The sequence below is a fragment of the Antennarius striatus genome, chromosome 7 (assembly GCF_040054535.1).
Source record: "Antennarius striatus isolate MH-2024 chromosome 7, ASM4005453v1, whole genome shotgun sequence".
NCBI lineage: Eukaryota > Metazoa > Chordata > Actinopteri > Lophiiformes > Antennariidae > Antennarius > Antennarius striatus.
In genome coordinates, this window is record NC_090782.1 from 17,529,045 (window position 1) to 17,548,308 (window position 19,264).

Here is a 19,264-nt window from a genome sequence, read left to right on the forward strand (position 1 = left end):
GGCACTCAACTCTGTCTGCAAGGCGGCCACCTCCTCCTATGTGGCACAATGCAGTCCGACTGCGCTGTCAGAATGAATATATGTGTGTGTAATTTTGTCAGTCTGTCTGTAATGGGTCTGGACAAAAAAGGGGGGTATTTCATTTTATTTTTAATTGGTGGGGTGGTATGGGTGGGGATGGGTTGGGGGGGTTGTTGTGTGTCCCCCTAGGCAGTTTGGGACCGGTAGGCTGCAGTATCTTTGGTATTAGTGGCGGTTTCACAAACCACTCAGCCTAGTGAGGTAGCCATATTGGTTCTCACTATAAACAATTGTCATTTTATCACCCCTAATATCTAGAGCTGAATCTAGCTATTTATCTATGCTCACTTAACTCTATACCACAAATCAATTTGAGCTCATCATCCTTTGGCGACGTTAACTCACTGCTTACAGCAACGTGAAGTTAGTCAGCACCTCTCAATCAGCTCCTCCACAATGACTATCTTATCTAATCTGCACCACTAATCTGACTACATTGTTGAAAATGCTACAGTTGCATCTTAAGACCATTCAGATAACCATTGAGTCCAAAGCTGTACCACACCTCCCAGTCTCCAATAAAACACATGGAATCAGCCAGGACGTTTAGAGGTCATGTTTTGTCCCCCTTCCGTTTTACCCCATTCTTGGAGCTCATCTTAAAGAGGGCTGAGAGTGCCACACGGTTCTTTCTGACATGAAATTCCAAAAGAGAGAGAGAGATGTCCTTTGTTTGTTCTTCTCTTTGGCGGCTCCCAGTTTTTTCTTTCTCACGGTAAATGTCTCGTCCGAGTCTATATTCACACAGAATGTAAAAAGAAAAAAAGAAAAGAAAACATCCTATATTGGCCTTGGTCCTTGCATCCTTCTTTTTTTCCTTTTACAAGTCCTTCCTTTTTGTTTTTGATTTATCAACAAGGTGCCTTACTTATGCACAACAGAGCACAATAGTAACAAGAAATAGAAACTTTGTGTCTATGGTACTAATTAAATACCCGCATCAATATATAGAGGAAGAGAGAAAGACAGGGGGCAATGGGGTTAGAGGGATAGAGGAGGTAGGGAACCAAAGATAGAATGAAAGATTTTTCTTCTGCTCCAGAACGTGTCCAGCTACATGTTGGAGACATTTATTTTGTATTTGTAACAAATGCTGTAAGTACGGTATTTTTGTTTTTTTTGAGGTTTGTTTTTGTATGCCTTAAAATCTGATTTTTTATTCATGTTTTAGTATAAAAGTATATTTAATTCAGTTAAAAGCTGATTGTTGAATGCTTTAGTATACACTGCCCCTTGCCAATGGAGTGCACTGTAGTTGTGTGTGAACCGTAGTACCATATTCTTTGATTTGCATTAAGGCAGTAAACATTGGCACAAATTATTGTAGCATTTGAACGCTAAGTGTGGTGGTTAGCTTTGGGTTAGCTACTGAGAGATCCTGTGTGGGAATAACCAGAAGATTTGGTTCACATCACACCTGTTGAAAGGAGTTTTTTTTTTTTGTTTGCAAACAGATGGAATGGAAAAATATGTTAACAAAATATAAAGCCTCCCGGAAAAAAGGAAGAGAAAAAAAAAGAAGGAATACTACATTTCCATCCTTCTTTAACTGTGTCTGTCTCACCAAGCCTTTCTGTTACTTTTTACTCTGTTGTACTTCTCTATCTGTGTAATTCATGTATTTGCATTTTATGGATTTTTTTTTGTTGTTGAAAGATTTGGATTGGTAAATAAATCCCTGCCTTTGCTAAACCCCTGCGTTTTCAGCATTCACTATAACCATCCCCCTCCTCCGGCTTCACCAGTGCTGGTTGGATGAGGAACAACAATAGGATAATGGCTAGCTATCGATCTGCCTTCAAAGAGCTGTGAGGGCCTGAACATGTTGTGCCATGACTTCTCCTCCGCATCTAGTGGCTGTCCCCTTCCTCTCCTCCTCTCTGAGCCCCATTGCTCTGCTGTGTACTGGTCTCCACTCTCAACAGCAGGGGGCACTGCTGTTCTGCCAGCTCAGACAGGACTGGGGAGGGAGAGGTTTGCTGCTGCTGATGTCATGAGGCCTTTGTGTCCCCATCTCCAGTGGGTTCCATGTGCTCCTCTTACATTCTGCTTTTCATATGCAGCTGTAATGTAGTTGGCTGGATGCCCTCGTGTGTTGTTGTCACTTGGTTCTCAGTTATCGATCAGAGAAAAAGCTCCCAGCAGAACAAAAGAGCATGTCCAGACATCGTACCCGCCTCTGCTGTTGGTCAGAGAAACACAGACTGTAGGCTCAGAGCTCAGAGCAACAATGACACGTCTCCCTACAGGCCTCCAACATCTGTGCAAAAAATATAGACCTGGGCCTGGAAGACCTGAGTATCTACTGCTGAGCGTCTTGAGTTTCACCTTCAGGATGGGTCAAGGCCCTGCTCTCTCTGTCTGCGTCCATCGATTCATTTTTCAATTCATTAGTTTGCCGTATGATCAGGCTGAGCTGCTCTCTGAAATGGCTGGCCAACAGGGAATACCTTTGGCCAAGGAATGAAGGAGACTACAGGAGGAGGGGGAGGTAGAGGCGGAGAGTGGAAAGCCTTGTTGTTTATTTCATAGGCTGCGTTGTTTTCTTTATGACTCCTTCTGTGTGCAGGATGGGGCTTCGGTAATAAGGCTGTGTGCTGTTCTGTTATCAGATTTATTGCAGTTCTTTTCGCCCTTGTTGCTTCCGTGTGCCGGCGTAGAGGAGGTGAGCGAGAGACTCGAGAGGCAACACAAAGGAGGTGAGTTTGGGAGACAAAAGCAGAATCAGTGGCTACTTGGTTGGTGCAGGAGGGCCAGCGTCTACGTCTGGTACCGTCCAACAAAAACATCAAATCTTTGGTGTCTCTTTACTTTTGTCAGATGCCATAAAAATGATTTTGTTTTAAAAAAGACAGAATCAATGATTGTCCTTGTGTAAGTAATGCAGAGTGGACCTGACTTCACAATTCACCTTTTAGATTATGCTTGTTTCAGGTGAGCGCTTGAAAATTTGACTGACAAAAAAGATGATTGCATGGCACAAAGAACTTTTTTAAGGATAGAGGACACATTCAGAGAGTCCAGGAAAGGTGTGGTCGTCATAAACAGGTTTTATACCCAATATTCCATGTTTCCTGTTATTCCAACCTGCTTCCCTGGCTCTCTGAAGGTCCTCTCCTTCTCTCAGGCCTTGGAGAAGGTGGTGGCGGACGTGCCTGGCTGCCCGGGGCTGGCGCCGTGGTCATCGTGCCAGCGGTCCACACACCGGCGCCGCGCGTTCATAAAGAAGTTGCTGACAGTGCTGAGCTCCAGGCCGAGCTGCTGGGAGATGGTGATCTGCATTTCCTTGGATGGACGTTTGTTCTCCTTGAAGATGGCGATAAGTGTGCGGCGCTGCAGGTCGGTGAAGACCAGACGCTGTTTCTTGGGTGCCGTGTTGCGGTCCTTGTGTTGCTCCTGTTCTTTGCGCTTGCAGGCTTGGTGTGGATGGCAGCGGTGGGAGGGATGGGAATGAGAGTGGGAGGCAAAGAGGGGAAAGAAAACACAAAGCCAGGTAAATATACGAAAGTTACACACATTCATACACCATTAGATGACAACAGACGGTATAGGAAGGTAAAGTAGCTAAATCATTAGCCAGTACTTAGACACGTAAAAAACTAGTTTATACCCCAGCTGAGATTCTACAGCTCCATCTCTATAGCCATATTAAAGTTGATTTAAAGCTAATCCATGCCTGCTGCCCAGTGGGAATATTCCTTCCATCCTGTAGAGTGCAGACAGGGACCCAGCCCGCGGTGAGAGAAAGATGGAGTGAGGGGGGGGGCTGGCTGTTGCCTGCTAGCTGGAGACACTGCTGTTTGATTCAATATTAATGCAGTTTGAGTCGCAATGGGGGACTGAGTGACTGTTGCACAAAAGTAAGCATTTTGTATGTGTGTGTGTGTGTGTGTGTGTGTGTGTGTGTGTGTGTGTGTGTGTGTGTGTGTGTGTGTGTGTGTGTGTGTGTGTGTGTGTGTGTGTGTGTGTGTGTGTGTGTGTGTGTGTGTGTGTGTGTGTGTGTGTGTGTGTGTGTGTGTGCGGAAATGTGAGACAGAGAAGGGACGGATGCGGGGAAAGAAAGGAGAGAAAGGAAAGAAGTGAGAATGTGGATGGGGTAAGACAAAGTGTGTGCACTTGTGCGCGGATGGAGGAGCCGAAAAGAGGAGCCGAGGAGAGAAGGGAGGGGCAGTGAGTGAAGGAGAAAGAGAGATATTGACTGACTTTGCTGTAGGAATTGGGGGGTTCTCTGTTGGGACTGAGGTCAGAATCCCCCCCAGCAGGTCTACAGTCTGCTACTTCAAACATAACACACTGGAGCCCACTCTATTGAGCTCTGAGAGGGTATTTATAACCCACTGGCCCCCCTCCTCAAACACAAACATTGGAGAGGTACATGCACCGGCTGCTACGAGCCCTTTTCCCATACGCAGAGCAATTTTCAAAAGAAAGCACAGCGAGCACACTCCTAGACTTTTTTTTTTGGGGGGGGGGGTGCTGAGGGCTTGGTGATGTTGTAGGCAACAAACACAGAAATTAATAGTTAATAGAATGTTGTATTGTGGGTAAGTGTGTTGTAACTCAAAGTATTTGTTGGAGACTGGTGGAAAGCAACAGACGTGCTGCATGAAAAAGATAGAAACGGCACCCAGAGAGGATGTCGAAGGTGTGTGTGTGTGTGTGTGTGTGTGTGTGTGTGTGTGTGTGTGTGTGTGTGTGTGTGTGTGTGTGTGTGTGTGTGTGTGTGTGTGTGTGTGTGTGTGTGTGTGTGTGTGTGTGTGTGTGTGTGTGTGTGTGTGTGTGTGTGTGTGTGTGTGTGTAAGGTTAAGGCACCACTTCTGCTGCCACATGTTCCCCTGCTGGCTGAGGATCGAAGTCTTGCCAGAACAGACTGTGTGTCCCTCTCAGCTTCCCTACTGTCTCAATAAAACAGGAGCAAATTGGAGAGAAAAAGAAAGAGAAAGATGTCGTCCCTGTGGGGTCTCCACCCGCTGCTTTTTGCTACTGTTTGATACTTTCATACTCACCTTCAATAATGTCTTACTCTCACAGTGTGTGTGTGTGTGTGTGTGTGTGTGTGTGTCTGTCTGTCTGTCTGTCTGTCTGTCTGTCTGTCTGTCTGTCTGTCTGTCTGTCTGTCTCTTGATACATTTAAGGACACACTTTTTTTTATGTTCCTCGTGTGTGCTTAAGTGTGTGAATGTGTGTGTTTGGCGGAAGGGGGTGGAGGGTAGGGGTGTGTGTGATTATGCTGAAGTGGCTGGAGCCAAGCAGTGGCGCTGTGTGTCTAATTACAGTGGAACAGAGCCCATTGATCAGCCATTGCAGTCCAATCTGTTTACTACAGATGTCTAACCTGCAAGCGGGTCCATCCATCATTTTCATATTTCAAATCAACACTGCAGCTGCAAGTGGTGTGTCACACAGACGCACACACTTTAATAATATGCCAAAAACAAGTGCATACAGGGTATACGAGTGCACATGTGTCCTTTAATTTATTGTAGGATAGAGGACAGTCATAATGAGTTGCAACAGAGGGATGATGATGTCTCTTTATCATTCGTACTTTATTCATATATTTTCAGAAACACAATCTCAGTGGATCAAGTTCTTCAGGACAAACCATGAATATTTTAGAAAAGAAATGTGATCACATGATCATGAGATCATTACTTGCATTTATCTTTCACTTAAGCGAAGTAGCTTAAAATGTGGTGACACAACAAACGCATCTTCTGCCATACAAAGGAAGTTATTTCCCATAATTTAAAGAAACAACTGTCAGCAGCTGACTCATATGATGGATTTATTGGAAAAACGACTCATCAATATGAAAACAGAAGCTTTGAAAACACATGCTGGTAAAAAAAAAAATGTGCTTGCAAATTTGGAAAAGATACTAAAAATCAGGGGATATTTCATATTTCTACACTTACTAGTTTAAAATGAAATATTTGACCTATTCTTAATGCTGCAGATGGATATTGGTTGTGATCACCTATAATTCAAACACTGACTGTGATTATTCATATATTTGATGTATTGCAGTCAATGGTACACCGTTGTATTTTATCATATACCATTATAAATAATGTTATCCTCATTGGTGGTAAAAAGGATTCCATTCGCAAACTGAAAATGAACACACACTCTTGAATGTTGGCTAAGGTGGTGAAACCTAGAAACTCAAATATGAAGATGACGTCTGCAGGAAAACAGAGCAACAACTGCGCACACAAACAAAAACTAACCGAACAAATAAAACGTGCTTTAGTTTGTAAAACTCAATCAATAAGTTTTTGTGGGAATAAACCACAACCGAAAAAATCTGATATTTAAAATTGCCAAATACAACTAAAAATCTGAGAAGTCTGTTGATGAGTCATGTTACAGTGGCAATTTCTAAAAAGGTCCTCATGTGAGGACGTTCTTTTTATTCCAATTAGGCGGACCTGCAACTCATCGGCTCCCTCCAGACCGCAGAATCTACCGCATCTGTTCAGTAAAGATTGTCTGGCTTTAAGTTGTGTGGGAGAGGATTTGTCTCCCAGCAGGACGATCAGCCCGCACATGCAGCGAGGATCCCGTTTGAAGACCGAGGAGGAGCAGCGTTCACACCGCATCACCAGACCGCAACGCACGCACATTATGTGACGTGCGCTCTCTGGCATGCCATGAAAATATTGTAAATTCTGCGATTACTGGAAATGGTGCAAATTCTAAGTATATACGACATTTTAAGAGTTTCTCATTGCTACAGATTATTTTCTTACACTTTGACTAATTTAACTTAGAAATATTAAACATGACATAACAATGAGTTTAAGTGTACTGTAACTTTAGGCAACAGTTTATGACATCACCCATTCCTCTCAAAATAATCCTGATTTGATGATGGAATAATAGAGTTTACAAAAATTTATGACTATGGATTAATTATTGGAGTCAATCTGTGTTCCCTTTCTTTTACGCAGCTTCAGCCTGCCATGGCTAGAATATCCTCCCTGTATAGTTTGTGGCCTTTGTTGTCTGTGATTTAAACACACACACACACACACACGCACACATACACACACACACACACACACACACACACACACACACACACAAGCACACACAAGCACACACACGCACCAGCCACCTGACTAAAAATGGTTTTGCACGATTACACTTTTACTCTGTTCATGAAAATTAATAGAGTTGGCTTTTAAGGCAGACGTATTTTACCTAAGCTTACTTAGTACTAATTACTTCCTTGTGAAGAACATTTGACATTTTCACAGATACTCTCATTATGTGTATTTTTCGGCAGTAAATCAACATGAATAGCCCATCTATTAAAAGAAAAGGGGGATTCTTCCAAAATCTATGAATTGATTTGTGTTCAAGAAGCCAAGACATCTGGGCTGTAAATGCTTGGGAAACTAAGAAATTGGTCCTTGTTTAAATTACAAATTTTAGAACTTCATTCCCTTAAATCTTTTTAGGTCTAGATTAAGGCAAAAAACCTCTGACTTTACATCCACAGAGTGACGCCTTTCTTCGCAAGAATTCAGCACATAAAGAGTGACGCAAAACCGATCTTCGCACAATGAGCTCTGACCGAGCTTCTCTCTCCACGCACCTCCATCCACGCAGGAGTCGCGTCCTGCCACCTCATCGACCGATTGCTTTGTGCGCCTGCAGTCGGCAGGTGTCGCTCTCGCTGTGGCCCGTCTGCTCAGGGCGCCATAGCGCGCTGCCTTTGCTACAGGCGTTGGATTTAGTAATCAATATCGATCGATCGGGGAGGAAGGGGGCCCTGATTACTGAACCAAGCTCAGCGTAGAAAAGAAAAAAATCGATCATTGCAGCTTTTAGAGCTACAGTAGGCACCGAACTGAGAGACGGACATAAACTCATGCACAAAGAGCAGCCGGACAATCCTGTTTGGGTATTTTCTGCAGCTGCACCGAGAGAGGACTGTGGTTTCCATCGCTTGTATTTATGGAGCTGTGAACAGGAGCTGACCTAGTTCGAATGGCTCCCTTGCAAACACACAAAGATTGATTAATCATGTCCATTCTGGGGTTTTAGTCTTTAGTTTTACATTTTTATCTAATCTCGTAAGGTTATTCCCCATGAATGCAAAGCAGGCGCCCGCTTAATCTCCGTGAATATCATTTATGGAGCCTCCTGAATCGAATTTATGGGCAAAGCGGTCCTTTTCTCTTAAACTATCAAATTCTTTAATGGGAATTTTTTCGACTTATCCTTTTGGCTTGAAACGGTAACTTATGCCTATTTCTCTTCCGCTGATGACATTAATATTCTTTGCCTCACGACAAACCAAGCGAGGTTAAGAGAAAGGCCCTGGGTGTTCAATATTGATCGATAGATTCGTGAATAATTCGTGTGTGAAATTCAGTTCATCCAATTAATTATGCCTTGGGGGGGGGGGGGGTGGAGACGCAAAAACACACCAGGAAGTAAGCGTGATGACCCGGCTTTCTTTAGGCAAACTAAAAACCTGAGGGAGGGGGTAAAAGAGGAAAGTAAGTGAACGATCACCTGTTTCTTCTGTACAGCTGCGTCAGGCCTCTCCTGTCGCTGAATTTGAGTCCATCTCGAACACTAATCATTTATTGATCATCACTGCCCTTCCTCCTCATAATGAGAAAGTCAAACGGCCTGTAGTGGTGTATAAAACCATGATTACGCATCTGCATTTGAAATTATTCCTGCTCCTCGTGGTTTACAAACACCCCTGTCGGTGTGAGGAGCGCTCCCGCAGTCCTCTTTGTAAAAGTGTAAGGGAGGGGGGGTGGGGGGGGTCAAAGTCTGCTGATTGAATTAATTTACCAATAAACATGTTTACCTGTTCCGGTTCGGCGCGTCACACACACAGCTTCTTGCTGATAACACTCCTCTCCTCACTAATAATGCATGCGCAGCCTGTTCGCTTGTAGGCGCTCTCCTGTCCACATTAGAAGACGCATCATTGCGCAACGTGATATCTGGACTTCTCTATTTATTAAGTAATGTCTCTGCTGTTTCTCGCGGGTTGTTGCCCTGGAGATTGATAGAGAAATATGTATCGCACCCTGTCTCCATATTGTAGCATTTATTTCATACTGGCTGCAGGGCAATGCCAAGCTCCGTCTTTCCCCCATTTCTCTCTCTGTCTCTCTCTCGCCAGGTCCAAACACTCGCAACTCAATACTCCTTAATGTAATGAGTGCGAATTGGAGTTAATATACTGATAAAGCAGCACAATTTGTTTGTTTGCCTCTTCCGCGTCTCAGCTGCGAGGCATTTCTTTTCCAACACTTCAATAAGCTGGACTCAGTTACACCCTGATCCAGTTCACACACATCTCCTCTCAGCTCAGTCTCCCTTTTGCCTGTCTGCAACATTTTGCTTCTAGACTTGGACACCTTGGATTTCTCAACAAGTCATTAAAGAACAATTTAACGTAATGTCAGTCAGTTTGAAATACACGAGATGCACCTGATAAATATAATTTTATTCGGTTCTGTTTTCAACCCAACGTGTTATTAGTAACCCCGTGGTAAACCTAAGAAATTGTTTAGTGCTAAAAAGGAAAATCGATAACCAGTAAAGGCTGCTGCCTGTGATGATCACCCTCCTTATGAGGTTTTAGATAATTAAATGCACTGAGCCATTGAGAGAACTATATGACTGAATTTTAACTTGCTTTTTTTTGGCAGTTTAATAGCAGCCTTGGTCTGCATGTGCCTCTTATTTGTATGAGTGCCTCCATAGTTAGAGTGATACTCTTATCTGCGGTTATCATTGATTTCATTTATAATTGCTTTGACCAGCTATGCGTGATATAGCTGGTAATTATCATGAAGCTTTATTTTGCAGAGGCAGGCGTGGGCGTCATTTCCCACAGACAACAGGTGTGGGCCCGCTCTTGATAAATTCATAATGACAGGCTCGTTTATGAATTTATCAGGAGTGGATTTTAGAGTGATCAATAAATAAACTATTTAACCGCTATAAAATTCATTTCACCTCATGAACCTTATTTACAATTACTATTTAAAAAAAAAAAAAAACCTCTGCTCTGTGGTGGTCTCTTTCGGCTCCGGTGTCTCGGTGTGCGGGGGAAGAGGCTCTGTGGCCGGTCAATAGTCCCGCATCACACGGATGTGAAACCGGTGGAAAAAATTCGAACCCCCTTTAACATCCTTTTCATGTACTGAGTAGATTTTACAAACTTTATAGAGCTGTGTAAATCAGACATCTGATCATTTTTAGCAAAATAATAATTTAAAAAAAAAAAACAGACATGAGTGGAACAAAATCAAAAGAAAGTCGCAGACTTTTTATTTGTCTCACAATTATCACCTTCCTCTCTTGACTAAATATCGAGAGGTCATTTAGGTTAGAGTTGGCTTTCTTCTGTATTTACGTCATTAACGTTGACGTGTAGAGATTTTGAAATGATTTTATTGAAATATTCTCCTAATATTCAAATGCCAGGTGTCACTTTTCTGTTAATTTCTTATTTGTCGAAGGAAGATCAAGTCGTGATCTGCAGTGTGACGAGACCGTGTATTGTCCTCAGACAGGTGTTCAATATGCAGGAATTTTCCAGGTTCAATTCAATACTGTTCTCATTCAATCATACGAGAGTTAACAGAGATATTTCCAGACAGCACTTATTGCTGCGACTTAATTGGGTTTTATTTGGTTTATTTTCTCTGATGCTAAATAAATCATCTTGGATTGAAATAAATGACGACTGTTTGTTATTCCATATGCGTTAGAATATTTTACTGATAGGTTTATTTATTTATCTGGGTTTATTGTGTGTAATTCGTAAGGGTATGTTTATAATTTTATTCTTTATTTATTCACACTATGATGAACGTAAAATACGAAACAAATCCAGCAGACGGATTTTTTTATAATTGATATTTGTAAATCAAATTATTTCAACTCCAATCTAATGTTCTTTTGCCTTTGAAAATAAAAATCTACCCATACAAACCACAGCCAGACACTCAGATTTTTGTAAATATTTACAGATCCCGAATAAACGACCCAAGGAAAATCAGTCAGCGTTTTCATGCAGGCTTGCTAGAGAAAGAAATTAAACTAATTATTAGACTAATTGTAGAATAACGCGCAACCTGTTCGTTATATTTAATAACACGATATAAATGCTGTTTATGTTGACATCGATTCATTCATCAATTGATTTCACAGTCGTTTTGCTCCTTTGTTGATCTGTGTGGGGTTACCCAACCGGAGTTTCGGATTGCATGTGTGTGTGTGTGTGTGTGTGTGTGTGTGTGTGTGTGTGTGTGTGTGTGTGTGTGTGTGTGTGTGTGTGTGTGTGTGTGTGTGTGTGTGTGTGTGTGTGTGTGTGTGTGTGTGTGTGTGTTTGTGGTTTTGTTGTGATCGACCACTGAAAGACCTACAAAGGTTCTGTACAAACCATTTGGATTCTCATTTCAAAAAAGGCCCAACGAGCTCTTCAGCTACATTTCACAAGACCCGTTCAACTTAAAAAAACAAAAAAACAAAAACAAAACAGATTAAAATAATGTATTAATGTATTTATTTCATTTAATGGTGGTTGTTTTTATTATGTATTTTTTACTCAACGGGGTAAGTAAACTACATTGAAATATTTTCTCATACAAAAAATATTTCATCTTTTTTTTTGTAAATAAATTTTACCATCAAAATAAGTGGAATAATGTGCTTCCCTCATTATTTTCCTCGGTTTAAGGGATCTAACACTTACCCGGAGATTAAACGACTTCTTGCTTATTTAGAAACCTTACAGGGTTCCATTGGACCCGTCCTTTCTCTTTAATTGCGGGAACAATGTCCTTGCCTCCTATTCTTGGGGTGCGCATTAAACAAGCCATTATCGGGCCTCTAATAACCGATGGCCTGTCCGGCCGTCAGATAAGCAGCGCCTCTGGACACAGATTGATATAACCGCTCCGCCACAAAAACTAGACCCATTCTCCAACACGGTCCAGCATCTCAAGTAGGCCCAACTGTAACTGCGCATTATAATTATTTCATTTAATTTTATTTATTTTTTGGAGGGAGGTGTGTATGGGGGGGGGCGGGCGTTACGTAACAGCTGCTGATGATGAATGAATGCTGGATGCTCCTGTCAACATTTTAGTTGCCCAACACTCTGATCTTTGGAACGAGTTGGCTCTGATGTCAAACGTTGCAGATTGTTGCGGGTCAAAAGTCACCCTGATTTGTTTGTTCATCGGGCGTCTTCACACCCAAACACCCGCAGCGCATCCTTTTTGTGCATCCGTCTGACTCCAGACTGCCTGGACGAATAATGACATTTGATTGCGATCATCCTGAAATTAAGGCCTTTTGTATCTTTTTTTTTCCCCCCCTGCAAGGTGGTGTTTGGGATATTAACCGTTTGAAGCTAGGAGCGTGTATTCAGTCGACTCTGCCAGCAATTTGATTTAAAGGTCATTCTCTCCTATCGATCCGGTTTGGCGAGGGGGCGAAGGAGTAGCGCAGGAATTGATCATCTAAAATAGAAGAGACGGTTTTCGAGACTGTACAGAGTCCAGACCTCAACTGCATTTATAATTGCACAGCACGCCCCCCCCGTGTGAATTGGAACGAAGTGTGTGTGTGTGTGTGTGTGTGTGTGTGTGTGTGTGTGTGTGTGTGTGTGTGTGTGTGTGTGTGTGTGTGTGTGTGTGTGTGTGTGTGTGTGTGTGTGTGTGTGTGTGTGTGTGTGTGTGTGTGTGTGTGTGAGAGAGGAAGAGGAGTGGGTGAACAAGTGGAAGGCTGCTTCTTCTGTCGCTAATCTGATTTCTATTAAAAACGCATTATTTTGAATAGTAAGGTCGAATTGGTCAGAGCAGTATTTGCAGGATGGAAAAAGTGTGGGTGGGTGGGTTGTATAATGAGCGAAAAGAGGTTAACCGTCTGTGAACTTTAAAGTCGTCTCATGCTCCATCACAGAAATAACCTCTAAATTTTACAGCCGGCATTTGACTGTTTTGACCAGAGGTGCGCAACAAGCCGGCACCGGAGCATGCGTTTATTAGTCATTCCGTTGTGTGTTTTGAAGGCTGAGCTGTTAATGGGTGAAATTGGTGTTGCATGGTGGAGATGGAGTGGGGGGGGGGTGTTGCATGGGTGCATGGCGCAACTCCAGAGATGGAAAGCAGAGGCCGGGGGAATGGAAATCGATACAGATTCAGAGCTCGCCAGATCGGCCCTAAGAATGTGGCGCATACGCAATCTACATCCCGATCACATATCCACGGGAGAGAAGGCGACACGTACGCGGGCTGGCGAGCTCCTGTCGTCCCGCGTTCTGCGGTCGTGTTGTGGTGGAAAGGAGAGAAGCTGCAACCTCTCACGTCAGCCTTGTATGAATGAATTCATAGCTATTTTAAAGGATGAGCGAGGTGGTCTCTTTTTTTTCTTCTTCTCCAGCATCCTTCTTTCTCATTATTCATTCCCATAATTAATCTTAATATTCGCCTACACGATTCAAGAGTATATAAAATTGACAATAAAACGCCACCACTCATCCCAGGCTCTTCGTTACCAGGTTGTAGATAATGATACAAGGGATGAGATGTCATTTCACATGGTATAAGCTGCACTGAAGCCAGGATTTAAACAAAATAGCCTGGAGGTAAAAATGACTGTTGCTCCCCCACCAGAGGATTTCAAAGGCGATGCTTGTACATGCTTGTCTCAGTACTTACAGCACACGGAGCTGCTCTGCTTAACGAACAACGAGAAACCGCAGCTGCCCTCTATATCTTCCCCTCACACATCTATTATTAAAGTAGCAATCGATCATTTCGCAGGCTAACATCAAGCCATCTCCATAAGAAAAAAAAAAAATCCTGTTTAAGATAAACCCGCGTCAATCACATCCTATAACGCCTCAGCCCATTTCGACTTGCTTACACGACATAAAAAAGCAGCATTCCTATCTTTTTTGCTGCTCTGTGATATTAAACATAAAATGACCTCTGATTTAAATTATGAAGCCTCTAAAAATAGGGTAAAGATGTCATTTAAATGGAATCCCCGGTTGGCTTTGTTTGGACTGCAAAGCAGGGAGTGGGATGGCGTGATTGACGCGGTTGTGGATTGTAATATTGATCGATGGAAGCAGTTGGATGAAATAATGGTGTTTAGGGCCTAGAAGAATGCTATTAAGTCGGTGTTAGTAAAACTCCAGTTCACCACCTTGAACTGTCCTCGAGAAAGCAAGGAGATGCCGAGGACGCATATTTCAGAACTCTGGACAGCGCCCCAGAACTGACCCGCAGGAACTGTGCGCGCTTCTTCATGGATGAAGACAAAAAGGCGCTTTTAACCTTCATCCATATGAAGATAAATCAATCATGACTCGAGCCATATAAAATATATTTTACTTTTAGCAGTATGGTGCAACAGGTCATGAAAAAAAAGGTCTGTGTGTATTTCGATTTACATGCAGCCCACAGAGAAGGGTACGCTCTACATGCAAGGCAAATGATCAAACTTAATAAATATAGTTTTACTTATGAAAGAGAATGAATGTAGGGCTGCGTGTACGAATTGGTGAGGATGCAGCGTGCAGGTTGGGGGATGGTGGAGGGGATTAGGCCTATGTAAACGGCGTGTAGTCCCTTGAAACATGAATAGAGGCCTCTCGCTCACATTCTCCACGTTTTCTTCCTCCGTGTCCTGTGGGTCTTGACCCGCACACACTGGCAGCCACGTGTTCCAGCCATTTAAATGGTAATAAGCAGAGTGTGTGTGCGGTTTTTTTGTTTTTGTTTTTGTTTTTTTTAAGATTGCGAAGGCATCTGATCAACGTCACAAATAAGAATGCAGGATTTGGTGCCTCAGTGACGTGCAGGAACGCGTAAAGGGATCTGGAGAGGCAGTAGGAAACTAGTTCAACATCTGTCTGGGAATATGTGTTGAACGTAAAACTGACTGCATCGTGAAAAGCAAAGTGAATTACAATCATCAGAGAGAACATTGCAACAGCAAAGTAAAAGGTGTGCGGTAGCATTTTTTTTAAATAACAGCTATCCTACACCCCCAAACCCCCTCCCTTTCCGACTCCCGCTTCCCCCCTCTGCTCCAGGGGAGAGACCAATGGGAGAGAGTGCTGAGGCGGGATAATTGATAGATGCACTGGCTATCCTTATCGATCAGGGCTGTATTGACCCGACCAAATACATTGAGATGGAGTGTGGAATTCAACACAGATGCAAAGACGAATTGTTTTCATCGTTAATGCGATCTTTAAATGCCTTCCAAACCTCACTCTACCCACTTCTTTCTTGTCTATTAATATTTATATTACAACTGTAGCAGACTAGTACATTACTATGCTGAAAAGATGTATAGAAAGGCTTTTGCAGGGGCTGTGTGGTGTGTCTGCGCACACTAGGAACACAATGGGTGGGAAAGCCTGTGGGTCTTTGCCCTCGTTGCATTAAGAGATGTTAAGCGTGAAGGGCACACACATTTCCCCCCCAGTCGGGCCTATCTGTGTTTTTTTCCTTCCAGGGGTGGATTGTCATGTGTGTGTGCAGACACTGGTGTTTTCACATTAGCTAAGCAGGGCAGCTGCATTGATTTGTGTGACTGTGATGAATTTGGAATAGTAATTTGAATTTATTGATTGACGTGGCCGAGCGAATACGGCCCAGCCTCACTTTCAGCACCCCCTCAACTCCTACTCCCAGCCCACATGCGCACCGAGGATAATGGTGATTTTAAATGCAGTAACTAAAACGCTGCTCCTTCCCATTTGCATACGAGTCATTTGTCATTTTACCCATCTGGATTTTTTTTTTGTCTGAGACCTTTTGTAGTAGCAGTTTAACGCACAACAGAAAAACTAAACTCAGCGTCTGCAGATTTAAATGGATGAAATTAACATATGATGGATATTACATTATAATATATATGCATCTCCGAATAATAGAATATGTAGGTAACCTTTTACCGTTGAGTAAAATTAAAGTGCAGTTCTAATTTACATTCTGCAATCATATACACATGCACATGTAGGATGGACACACACGCATATGCACACACATCTGCCCTGGGCCCGACATTTATATATGCAGGAAGTGTGCTCTGCACAGGACTGTGCCACTCCAACATGTCAATTGGATTGGGGCGGAGGGGGTTATCCTGATGCCGAGTGTGGAAGATATAAAACCCCACAGCCCAATTAGCTTTAACAGCAGTGGCACTTAAAGAGACAATTGTGGAGTGTTTAAATCTTTATTTACCAGAACCTCACTAAATGCGCAAAGGAACAATTTACATGCCATTAAGTGCTTTTCAATAGGGCATTGACTGGAACTAAAATATGCCACTATATCCGCTTAATTGAACTGTTCTCTGAAATACGACTCACAGACTGATTGACGTTTTGGAGCGCAGCATGTCTAAACAGGGTCTTTACACAAACATCAATGAGAGGGGACCCCTCGTTCACTTCTCCGCTTCACGCCAATGCGACAATCATGTTTCTTGCGTTCTGTTTACCAGATAGTGAGAGTTTAAAGCTGTCTGGAATGTTGGTCCATATCACAGCGCACACATTGTAAAACGCTATGTTGGCAACAGCGAGGCGATGTGGGTTCGTTTCACAATTTCTTTCTTTCTTTATTTTTTGCTTGATCAGTCATTTGTCCTATCGTGTCCACAGAGATAGCAGAAAACACAACAGTCACCACTTCTCAATCTAGACAAAACAGGCCGAACACAACTTTGGAGACAAGATATCCCAGAGACAACACAGACCAGGGAGAGACGCATCTGTTTGTGTCTCTGTCTTTCAGGTCCAAATCGATCATTTATCAGCGTGCTTCTCTGAAAGAGGACGCCTGGACCTGAAATATTGATCCATAGGAGGTCATGCTCCTCCGACTCGGACCAGGCCTCAGACGATCCTTGTTTGCGTTTATTTGACAGGAGAAGCAACAGAATATCACATCAAGTTTACTGAATTCAAGGGTTCGAAGCCAAAGTGGGAATTTTTGCTGCAATAGAGTGATTAGTTTTACATTGAAAGTAATATTTACATGATGAAATCAATCTTGGTGATATCCTACTTTGATTTCCTTTGTTTGCTCGCGTTCTCTCTCTCGCTGTCTGTCTCTCTCTGTGTGTGTGTGTGTGTGTGTGTGTGTGTGTGTGTGTGTGTGTGTGTGTGTGTGTGTGTGTGTGTGTGTGTGTGTGTGTGTGTGTGTGTGTGTGTGTGTGTGTGTGTGTGTGTGTGTGTGTGTGTGTGTGTGTAAGAGACAGGGACAGAGAGATAGAGCGCGAAAAGGATCCACGCTCTGCCCGTGCGTAAACCATACGTGTGCGTAAATACAAATACGTCTGTCCTAACTATGTTTGCATTTTTGGTGTTTTAGTGAATTAAAAATTATTCGTATCCCCTGTTTATAACACGTCCTGTGTTGAATGGGGTCTGTTTATACTATCATGGTTGGTAGCATCAATCAAAATATAGATTTCCCCCAACATTTAACACCCCAACTGTCATGATGAAGTTTTACTCGATACAATTGACTAATAACTTCTAGTAATGTCTGTTTGAGCAGGTATTGACAGTCTCGCCACATTGACTTCTAATTGATCCCCCGACATCACTCAGATTGGGAGCTGTCTCCTCACTCACCTGCAAGCCTGAGGGCCGACATCCGCTGGAACTCGGGCTCCTGGAGCCACTTCCACATCCTCCTGAATGTCTCTCGGCCAGACTTGAGTTTACTCCATGGTTTAGGATTCCGCAGCAGGTCAGACAGAGTTCCCTGGGACCGGCACAAGATCCTCTGAGCAAAGATGGCCTGTGGGATGCTGTAGCGCTTGAGCTCTGCCGTTATTCGCTGTGCCACCTCCTTGGTGTTTATCTCCTCAACCTGCCCTGACCCAGCTCCCTGCCCACCTCCAACAACGGTCTGCCTATCCCGGTCTGACAACATGGAACCATTTGCCTGAGAGTGCGGGTGGCTGTGATGATGTAAGCCGTTCAAGGATGCCATGAGCCCCGCACCGTGGCCCCCGAGACCACGGCCCAGGTGCTCGTCGCCCCGGGACAGCATAGCGGCGTGGGATTCGAAGCCTCCCGAGGAGATCATCTTGTCGTTGGAGAGGTGAGCTCCTGGACCGTAGGCGCTGAGAGTCTGCTGAGAGCTGTGCAAAGACCCCAGACCGTTGGACAAAGGGGACAGAGGCTGCCCCATTCCGGACATGTCTTTGGGATAGTGGCCGTAAAGGTTACCCATGGAGGCGAGGCTTCGGTCGTCCCTCATCAGGGTGAAGCTCCCGCTGACATTCCCAGCTGTGAGCCGCTGGTGCGCCGGGTGATGGTGAGCGTGTGGGTGCGGGTGGTGAAATTTCTCCGAGACGGTGGATATCGGAGGCAGGTGCTGCAGTGGAGTCAGCGTGGTGTAGGTACTGCTCAGACTCATCCCGGAGTCGCAGGACATGGTCATCGCCGGATGCAGGGGGCCAGACAACGCGTGGTCTGTGCGGTAGTCCCCCGCTCCCTCCAGTATCGAAGCCATGCTGGACACCATGGCCGAACGTCCATGCGACACCAAGTTCCGATGCGACGCCGACGACTGGCGTGCGTGTGGAGAGTTCATTAAGTCGCTCGTTTGATGGGAGTGAGATACACCGTGCAGATTTCCAATGTTTTCCATTGTAAGCTCCATCATTGAAAGGATCTTTATTTCCACCCCTCTCACCACTCTCTCGCTCTCTCCCTCGCTGCTTTCCCCCTCTCTCCCTCTCTCTCTCCCTCTCTCTCTGCCTCTCTATCTCACACTCCTTTCCAATAAATTTTGAACGATTTCAAACCCAAGCCATTGATTGTAGTTGCCGCTCTTGCAGTCAATCCAGCATGGTTTTAAAAGATCGGGTCCCGGCCACCGCACAAGCTGCACCGCAAAACCTCTGCTCAGTGCGCGAAGGTGCGCCTGCCTGGTTTCCTCTCGCTGTAAAGCACCTTCCTCTACACCCAAAGCGCGTCTCTGCTCTCTGTTGTGTGTATATTGACGCGCCAGCGCTCCTGTTAAGATGAGATCGAGCCTGTGCGCATGTGCGCGCCTCCGTGGCGTATACCCTCGTACTCGCGCACTCAAGTCTGGGGCCGTGCTGACGTCACTGGCCCCTGTGTCATTTGTTTGTTGCA

The 19,264-nt window shown here is 44.0% G+C and overlaps 1 protein-coding gene across 1 annotated transcript; it reads right to left on the reverse strand.

Moving 5' to 3' along the window:
* Positions 1–3,103: 3,103 nt before the first annotated feature.
* On the reverse strand, positions 3,104–18,785 carry onecut3a (one cut homeobox 3a). The gene is made up of 2 exons (XM_068320156.1): positions 17,747–18,785; positions 3,104–3,497 (listed from the first exon to the last, which is right to left on the reverse strand). Exons 1-2 carry the CDS (start codon positions 18,783–18,785, stop codon positions 3,205–3,207), a joined length of 1,332 nt encoding a protein of 443 aa, XP_068176257.1. The 3' UTR covers positions 3,104–3,204.
* Positions 18,786–19,264: the final 479 nt, after the last annotated feature.